The sequence below is a fragment of the Nansenia antarctica genome (assembly GCF_963989245.1).
Source record: "Nansenia antarctica genome assembly, chromosome: 20".
In the NCBI taxonomy this organism is placed as follows: domain Eukaryota; kingdom Metazoa; phylum Chordata; class Actinopteri; order Argentiniformes; family Microstomatidae; genus Nansenia; species Nansenia antarctica.
This window is the reverse complement of record NC_137693.1, coordinates 14557582-14567581: the sequence shown is the minus strand read 5'-3', so window position 1 is coordinate 14567581 and position 10000 is coordinate 14557582. Positions and strand designations below refer to the sequence as shown.

Genomic DNA, 10000 nt, shown 5'->3' with positions numbered 1-10000 from the left:
TCTCATACACTCTCTCTCTCTCTCTCTCTCTCTCTCTCTCTGTGTATCTCTCTGTTATCTCTGGTCTGGCCACCGTGTGTGTGTGTGGACAGCAGCATCTGGCAGCAGGTTGCTCACACCCCTGGAGGAGCCGGAGCAGTCGGAAGGCTTTTTTCCCTCTCTCTCTCTCTTTACTGTCGTAACCATCCTATGGACCTGAGAGCGCCGGGGTCACTCTTTCATCTACTTCTTTATTTATTTTGTCTCTGATTTTCATCACCCGCTCGCTTGTCACCGACTGTCCGTTTTCGAGAGGAGACGTTAACGGCGGTGATCGACACCGATTCGATGGATTTATCTCATATTGTTGTTGTTTTTTTGTTTTGTTTTTTTCTAAAATGTAGAATAGCAAAAGGTAGAAAGCAGACATGTAAGTGGATAGTATCCAATGAGAAATGAGAGTGTGTTTGGTTTTTTTTGTTTGTTTTTTTTCTGTTTTTTTGCGTGGCGGACAGGAAATGGTTAAAGAGTGTTGTGAGAGTGTGTGACGTCTGTTTGGGCACCAGGGCTGGTTGAGATGCTGAGTCTCTCCTCTGCTACTCTGAGGTCATAGGGTGTCAGGGTGCCAGCAACTTGACTTAAACCCAATGGTATTTCTCAGAACCTCGGCACATGCCAACTTCCAGCCACAGTGCACGTGAGTGATGGCAGAGGACTGATGTTTTTTTTCATTCAGGACTGAATGTGATTCAAGAAAAATGAAGTCATGACTGTTTCAGATGTCCAGACATTGATGTCATGAAAATCTGCAATATTTGATCTTTTTTTTTTATATCGTAGAGAAATTGAACTTTTGGATGACCCTTCTTATGATGTGCCTGAATGAATCTGGGAATCTATCTAGATTATATTTCCAATATATAACAACTCTCTCTGCTATTAAAGGTAACATGATGATTTAATCATCCCCTGGAGTGGTTGTGTGTGTTTTTGTCCAGCATGGGAAGGGTTAAGCGGCGCTGTGAATTCTTGATTGCCAACTCCCAGGATCGTATCTCCTGTAACCCGAATAAGAGCCATCTGCACTGGGCGTGTGCCTGCCTCCCCCTGGCCTACTGCACTCAAAGGCTCTCTGTGCTGTGGTTTGCCTTGCCTTGTCACGTGACTTCTCTGAAAATGCCCCCTCCCTCTTCCTCCCCCTTTATTTCCAGTAAACTGTTTGAAAGGAGGGGGTGAGTCAGAGTAAAACCAGCTTCCCTTTAACCACAGCTTGTTAAAGAATTTGTCAACGTGGACTTGGGGGCGCTTTTCTTTGTCTCGATAGATTTTCATTTTCTAGAAGGGGACTATGGCTCCGGTTGTGTCAGGAACCCTTAATCACTCCACTTCCTGTAACCAGTGTGTGAGAGAGGCAGCAAGGCTTGTAAGGAGTTAATGAAATGAACTTTATCCGTCTCCCTGTCAGGCTCGTGCCCCACTGGAGATGTGTGTTCTTCTGTGTGTGAAAGAGTTTCATTCAGAAAAAAAAGAGAGAGAGAAAAAAAACCTGTGTGTGGGTATTGACTTGTATATAGGCTACACATACATTTTTCCTCAACTGACACTTAACTTTTCCAGATGCTGATTTCTTTGTCGTCTGCCTGTTCGGTCTGTTTTTATCCACTCACTGGAGCAAAAGTAACCCCCTAAGAAACTCAAAGAATCCTCCCACATTCATATATAACACATATAACCGCACTAAAACACAGTATCTCTTATGTCAGTACAGTGACTCATACTGTATGTATGGTGTACATTTATATTAAGGGATGTTGTTATCCTAAACATGGAGTGTCCGTTTGTTTATATAGAGTATTTTTCCCAGTCCCAGCTATTCAGAATGAGGTTGCTATATCATTACATGTTCAGGGAAACAGACGAGGCTTCTCTTTTTTTCCCTGCCTCCTATTTACGTCAATCTCCGTCACTTCTCTGGCAGCAGTGACCGTTGGTATTCAAACTATTATGTTACATATACTGTTCGTTTCTCCCCCTTTGTGTGGAACATTTTCAGAACAGTAAATATAGATTGTGCACAGACGCAGATAGTTGAATGTCATTTGTGTCAGGTCCAATGAAATTCAGCCATGTTTACAGCCAATTAACGTCACGATCTGGTCTGATTAATGACCAAACAGTCACTGTACTGTAAGTCTACGGCAACACACAGTCACTCAACCTTTCCAGACCTATTTGGGATCTTTCTCTTAAGGTGTCGAATTTGTCAGAGGTACATTTTTGCAAAAAAAATTTGCTTTTCTAAAAATGTGTAATAGGAGATGGGAGCATTAATTGTTAGTTTGAACATATTACCGCTAGATCAGATTCGCACAGACGTTACATCAAAACTCACACTGAAGGCAGCTTGATACTGTATGTGGGCGTTGAGCAGAATGCTGAGTAAAGCAATTGAGGGCCAAATACTGGAACTATGCTCCCATGGTTTTAATGACGCTGCACCCTTGACAAGATCTCCTAAATCTTAATTGCTGGTAAGCCCTGCCCTGGGGGACAGTGGCGATGGGGGCGGGCAACAGCCGTGGCTAGAAGCCTGGCCAAGATGGTGATTTTCCATGAGCTGCGAACAACAAAGATAGTGTGGTGTCTAGAGCTGCCAACAACAAAGATAGTGTGGTGTCTAGAGCTGCGAACACCGGACTCTTTTGTGATAAAGGAGAAGGTATACAAGGAGGAGAGAAAGGGAAAGTCCAGCTATAGTAAATCACAATGTCATGTGTACGCCCCATATCCGTTCCCATGGGGACCGTCATTTCACTCAGCGCAGAGGTAGATATTTTCCTGATACTCACCCAATCATGTGAGTGTAAAAGTGAACTCTGCTTAATGTACTACAAAATATGTTCTTGAATAAATCTCATTTATTCAGTAAACTGTGCATCTCCATAGCAGTGATGTGGTCCAGTGTGAATCTCTACACTGTCCAGGCAGTGGTTGTCAGGTGTTTGCGGTCAACAGACAGTTCAGAGTGGTTCAGTTGGTGGTTCAGCTAGAAACCATGCACATTCCTTCCCGCAGACGGCAAGCCCTGTCTCCCATATTTAGAAAAAAAAAATCATAAAGAGTCTGGAAACAGAAGGGTAGAATTAAAGAAGCTGGCTTATCCTCCTGGAACACACTCAGGATTGGATATCATTTGAGGGAGAAATTCAAAACGTGAGCCAATCAGAGTTGATGTCAGTTACACCCCCTCTTATATTCTTCCCCCCCCCCCTCTCTCCTTCCTCTCAGATTTCCAGTGGGCTGGGTCCCGCTGTTGAAGAAATTGCATCATTACTGTACTGGTTTTGTTGACCATATTAGGCATGATCATGACTTTCCCCCCCTCTCCCCCCTCCCAAGTTCAAACCTTCACAGTTTATTGGTATGTGTGTGAAAAAAAGGTGATAGTCTTATGAATACGATTTTCACTCATAAAGGTAATTAGTATAATTGTTTGGTGTTCACATATTTGCTGCTCACATCATGCATTGATCAGTTTCTTACAAAACGTGACGTTTGGAAAAGGTCATTGCATAATATGCAGCGGGGAAAATCCTGTCTTATATTGTAAACTGTAACATTCTTAAATTAAACACTTTGATAATCAGCTATTAAGTTATAACAGTAATCACAGCAATTAATATAATTATGAGTTATGGTCAGTTAAGTGTTTGAGATATGGTGAGTAAATGTCATATGAATTACTGTATATAATGTTTTATATGAGATATACCGACCTGGCGACTTCATAGTTTTTCAAATGTTTTATAATTTTCCAGTTGTGTTATTTATGTTACCATGCATACCACCATGTGCATTTAGTACCAACACATTATTAAATATCATTCCAATAACTGCTTCAAGACATATTTCTGGAGGTATAATCAAGGTAAACTAAAGGTACAATTATTTAGGGGTCAATACAGAACTTTATACAAATATTGTGTGTTCTTATTGTACTAAATATACAGTTAATGGAATAACTATTACTACTTATATCAAAGAAAATATTATTTATATGGAGTTATATGTTGAAATAGTCTTCTATTCTCAATCAAAGTAATCAGTCCAAACTGCTTGTTCTGTGTTCTAAATTGATAAATATAGATTTTATATTAACCAAATACAATTTCCCAGTGATATTGAATATCTACAGAGTATCATTTTAGAATCCAGTCAGAGTATGTATATTGTGTCAGAAATCACATTTACTTACATCAAGAGAACTCAAATCTTTATGCTGCCTCAAAATGTGTTCTCAAATCAGCCAAAATATGTTTCAAGCATTGGTATTTAATTTTCAGCACATGCATACAAGTTTGCCTGGTATTTGCTCTGGATGTTTAATACATCATCAAACAAGTATAGCCATTTACCTTATAATCTAGAGGAATCCTTGACCATCCAACACAGTTCCCAGAAATATTCTAAATTACATCAAAAGCAGTTTAATCCTCCTCTTCCCAGCAAAGGTATATTCAGGAAAAAACCATGTCATTGCTTTGAAAAGAGCCTTTTGTTGAGTTGTCAAGAGAGATGTGGGGGAAAAGCAGCAGAAATAGTAAGAATTTGTGAGTCATTCAATGACCAAGGAGTCTAGTCTTGCACTCACATTCCCAATGATATTGAATTTAATTAAAATATCATAACATGTCTTCAGAGGTAAGATGATATATATAATATATATATATTATTATAGGGTTAACAGTTTATAAATGTCCCAGTGTAAAAGGTATTTGGATGAGTTTGCAATGTGGTTGTTAAGATTAGATGTGTGTTAGGTGATTTGTTATGATTAGATGTGTGTTAGGTGAAGCATTTATGTTTATTCACACAGTTTATTCTGTTGAACAAAAACTGCTACATTCCGAGGAGCAATTAGGCATGTCACACTATTGTGAAAACTAGATAGAAATGTGTCCTTGGAGCAGAACATTAAAGGGTTGATTTGGTTAGTTTCAGTAACCTGTGTGGTTAAACCTCTGTTTCATGTTCAATTTCCGTGCACACACAGTTAATGACCTCAACAAAAACATCCCCTATACTACCTAGTTTGATTGAGAAAAATCTACAGACACAAGTTGAATTTAAATGAGCGCAATGCGAAGTTACAACAAATCTAAATAAGGATATTCTATGAAAGGGAACACAAACTTGTACAGCTTGACTTTGCAGTCCCATTAACTGAAATTAATTCATGAAATAAGTCTGAATCTTGTGTCTATTGTAGACCTGTCTTTTGTTTGCCTGATCTCTCAATTCATAATTTTTTTATAATTTTCAGATAAAAAACGGCATTATGATTGCTGTGATCTGTGATATGTGTGTGAAATATGTACACCTTTTGGTGTTTGATCTGTTTATTGCATATGTCTTTATTGAGAAATAGCTTCACTTGATATAAAGGATAATTATTAGTTATTCGTTTAATTTGTACACTATTTAATTTTTGCATCTAAAATGTAATGATTTTATGACTGTTTAACATTTGTCTGAATGTTTCTGTGTGAGGTCATATTCATGTAGAACGATGGTTTAAGCGTTAATCTGAAACACAACAAATTTAACACAACAAGATTAAATGCTCTACTTTCTGTAGTGTAAATATGTTTTCTTCTGCTTAATCTTACATGTTAGAATATTTGGTCTCAAATCTTTCAAACCTGTAACTCCAAAGACTAATTTGCAACAAAATTCACAAATTAATTTCACTTGCCTTTTCCGATATTTCCCCAGAGAGATTGAGATAGTAATGTTATGGAAACAACTGTAACATTAACCTAATCCTTTTTATTGGAACAATTAGCATTATGTTGGTTATACAAAGATTGTATCAGATTTATTATAAGAATCACACCTTGTCAATAAGCCTATTAAACTTCATATAATGATTCAGTTCAGTAATGAATAACAGAATGAATAAATATTTGGGGTAATCATTTTAAAAGTAGGCGATGAGTTCATCTTTGATATAGTATGATATGATGATAGTTTGATATATGATGTGCAGGAGCTTGTTGATAGTTCAAGGGGTTTTCTAAAACAATAACCATTTGCTAAAAATGCCTGCTTATTATGTTAATAGCTGTCTTTGTTCCATAGCTAAATTAAATGTAATGATTACAAGTGATTTGACGTTAATCATTAATGATGCGTACATTGTGCTGTGTACAATGTAAATGCTAATGAGAATGACATGGTCCATATAGAATGATCTGTTAAATATTTGCCATTATGTTGCTTCTTTTCAGGACTTTGCCACCAGAGCTAAACTAGCGGTGCAGAACATGGTCCAGAGTGTTGGATTTTTCGGAATTCTAGCCTGCGCCTCTGTAAGTGAAATCACATATTAACTTATTTTGTAGAACATACATTGAAAATACATTGCCTGTATTAAAGGGCTAAAACACATGAAAGAGACTGCAGTTTCAATGTCATCTTTATTGGATGTTTCTGTACATAAAACTACTGGATTTAAAAGGAAATGTTGATCATGCAAATCTCAAACAAACAGAGTTTAAATCAATGATTTGAAATGTATTTCATATGGCTATTATCAATCTCTGTCACACTAATCAATTTACCCCTTAAGTAAGTTACTAGTTCATATGTTTATATGTTTATAAAAGTACATAGTTACATGCTAACACCCCCCTGTCTATATACCCCCCTGTGAATAGGCCATATAGTATATAAGTTTACATAATAGATACATAATCAGATTCCTACCGATTACTTTTAGGTATATCCCCCTATTTATGTATATTTATGTCTATTTATGTCTCATTCTTGTGTTTTATTATCTTAGACGGTGTTTTATTATCTTAGGACGGTGTTTTGATTGTTAGCATTTGCATTTCAATTTCGTTGTACCCGTCCAATGACAATAAAGATCATTCATTCATTCAAGTGCAAAATCCCTGATAAAACATTAGAATCTTAAGTCAATGCACTCTGATAAAACACACACGCACTCGTGATTAGATTGTCTTTTAACTCTTTTTATAAATTTTTCATGTTATCTTTTTCTTCAGATTCCAAACCCATTGTTTGATCTTGCTGGAATAACCTGTGGACATTTTCTGGTCCCCTTTTGGACCTTTTTTGGAGCAACACTTATTGGAAAAGCAGTCATCAAAATGCACATTCAGGTGAGTACAATACAGAACAATCACGTACTGTATTGCACGTTGAAACCTAAAACCTCTCGTACGCAATATGAATGAAATGATTAATGAAGCTTTTCAGACCCTTTTTGAAGTCTTCAACTTCTCATCTTGATTTGTTTCAAAGAAGGTACTTCAGGTTCATAGTTTGATATCAGAGTTTCTCAGATGGAAACATGCTTCAAGAATTGGTCAATTATGTAGTTTAGTTTATTTGGAATATAAATGTGTCAGATATGATAGCAAAAACATGCAGATAATTTCCCAGCACTGTACTCTACTGTGAGTAGGGAGGCCATTTTGTGCAGTTGGGGAGGAAGGGGACCTCCATTTTATGAAAGCAGCTGCAGGCAGCTGTCAGGGATCCTCCACATCCTCCACTAGGACTCTAGAATAACTTGAATATGGAAATATTGGAAGTGTAACGTAAAGATTACTGTATCAAAGATTAATCTGAATGTTTCTTTTCCCAAATGAATCAGATTATGCCTCCTTTCACTTCTTAATCCTCTTTGTGCAATGGTAGATTCTGTGTCTGAATGCTTTCACGGATTACGTTGGCTAACGTAATGTGTTTGGGAATCAACCTATAACCACAGACTAAAAAATGACTAATCTAAAAGCAGCTGATGTCATGTGGAATAAGATGATGGTGGGAAAAAAGACATTTTCCTTTCTCTCACCAGTGATGGTCAGGATACAGTATTTCAGAAAGCCTTGGTTAGATACCCCTGCAGAGGGGGAACCTTGTGGGTGTGGGGTGGTGTCATAAACCAAACCCTATTGTAAGATAACCAACGCCCCTCTTAGATGATACAGAGAGTGGCGTGGGTGGCAGCACCATAGCATCTGTCAGAGGGGCCTCTGGCCTGGCTGGGGAGCATAGGTGTGTCCATGTCTGACAGGGTCCCAATCACCACACACACAACCAGGCTCACCTTATCACCCTCCTCTATCACTTCCTCTTGTCTTTCTCCTTGTGTTGCAAAGAATGTGGAGAATTCTATTATTAGATTCCCACACTGTTGTTTTACATGGACCCTGTTCTACTGCCACAGAGCTGTGTACGACCTGTCGTATGAGAGAGGGAGTGAAGGGACCATGTGATGTGTGACAGAGCTGTGTACGACCTGTCGTATGAGAGAGGGAGTGAAGGGACCATGTGATGTGTGACAGAGCTGTGTACGACCTGTCGTATGAGAGAGGGAGTGAAGGGACCATGTGATGTGTGAATTGTGATCATTCTCCCTCGTGGGCCAATGGGAAACAATGCATCGGGGGATTTTGAAGGTGTTTTTTGGAGTGGGCGTAATAGTCTCAGCAGCCTGGATGCTTCAAAGGGCTTTTGAGAGCTGGGTTTTACCTGCAGATCAGGTGCGTTCACAACACAGGAACAATCAGTTGCTGTAGGGAATGACACACCGGTCCCCAAGGATGGCCTTTTCACCAGGCTTTGACCCTTTCATGCTCTGAAGGCTCATTTCTGACTGAACATGATGATGAATGTTGTAGGGATTTAAAACCCTGATATCTACTAATTGTTTATCGGAATTAGTTTAGAAGGGTTTGATGATAGAACGGAGATTATGCATTTTGTTTTTATAGTTATGAAGCTGAAAGGTTTGAATGATTTCAAATCCAGTAGTTTAGGTGGACAGAGACACTAGAACTAGACCAGTGAAAGCTGAGAGGAAATGTCTCATTGGTTTAGCAGAAGTATTATATTTTCAAAATACAATATTGGGTATTGTATTTTTCGATGATATCTCTTTCAACACACCAACGGGCCAAAACAATGAGGCAGAAGTCATTCACAATACGGTGATATTCTGATTTCCACATCCCCAAGTTTAGTTATGGCTCTTTGTGATGAAATGGCTCTCAGACACACAGACTAACATAAATAACTTACTGTAGTCATGATGTCTAGTTTGAATGGCACAATGAGGGGATAGCTCCTTGTTATGGCTATTATCTGTACTGTCTGTTAGCTCCCCTCTGAAGCCTGTCATGCAAAACCATGTAGTGTAAACCTGTGAGAACAGAGGATGTCACCTAGCCTTCCTCTCTCTTGTGTGGCCAGGGGTGTCGTTAGCCCTGGGCATGTGGGCTCGAGCCCCCAATGTGTTCTGAATAGCCCAGGATCTCCATAATCTCCAGATCCTGGAGGAAAAAAAAGACACCATCTACCGCATCGCCCTCGATTTAGCGCCAGCTACCACCCATCAATCAAAAACTCAGCTACTCCAACCCACCCCCCCCCCCCCCCCCCCCCCGGTCAACGACGAAACGTGGGCTGGGTCTAATCCCTGGACGTTTCCAGATCTGTGTGTGGCCATGTTATCCTACTTCTAGTGTTTCCTGGTTGCCTTCTCAGTAGGGGGCCCGGCGGTAAACAGAGCCATAATGACTGCCCTAATGGGAGATTTGGGGCTAATGTGAGCCTTAATGGCCATGCTGGCCCAGTGAGTAAGCAGGATCTAGACTGGACAGGAACCGTCATCTAACTCCCCCCACCCCCCGGTACTGTTAGGAACACAGCCTGAGAGGAGTGTGACACACACGTCTCCTGATCCCGTCACTTCACCATCCGACCCCTTCTCTTCTCCGTCAAACTGTTCTTTATTTAATCACCAGTAACTCCACACCCCTGCCCCCTGTGTCATTTCCTGACCTGAGTCCCTGTCTGCGTGTCTGTGCTGGGTGATGTGTCATACAGCTCAGAACCTTTGTTCCTGGCCTAGATGACAGAGGCACCGCTTCATGGCTGTTTTTGTGCTGACCGCCTGTTTAGACACCGAGTGTGGTGTTGGGGT

At 39.7% G+C, this 10000-nt stretch overlaps 1 protein-coding gene across 2 annotated transcripts in view; it reads left to right on the top strand.

Annotated features, from left to right (window-relative positions):
• The window catches only part of LOC308174604 (vacuole membrane protein 1-like), a 70426-nt gene that overhangs the window by 37258 nt on the left and 23168 nt on the right, over positions 1-10000 (top strand). For both annotated transcript variants that reach the window (XM_080549705.1, XM_080549706.1), the window contains exons 8-9: positions 6270-6350; positions 7053-7169. In XM_080549705.1, the coding sequence (XP_080405831.1) occupies positions 6270-6350; positions 7053-7169 (198 nt within the window). The remainder of the gene's footprint in view (positions 1-6269; positions 6351-7052; positions 7170-10000) is intronic.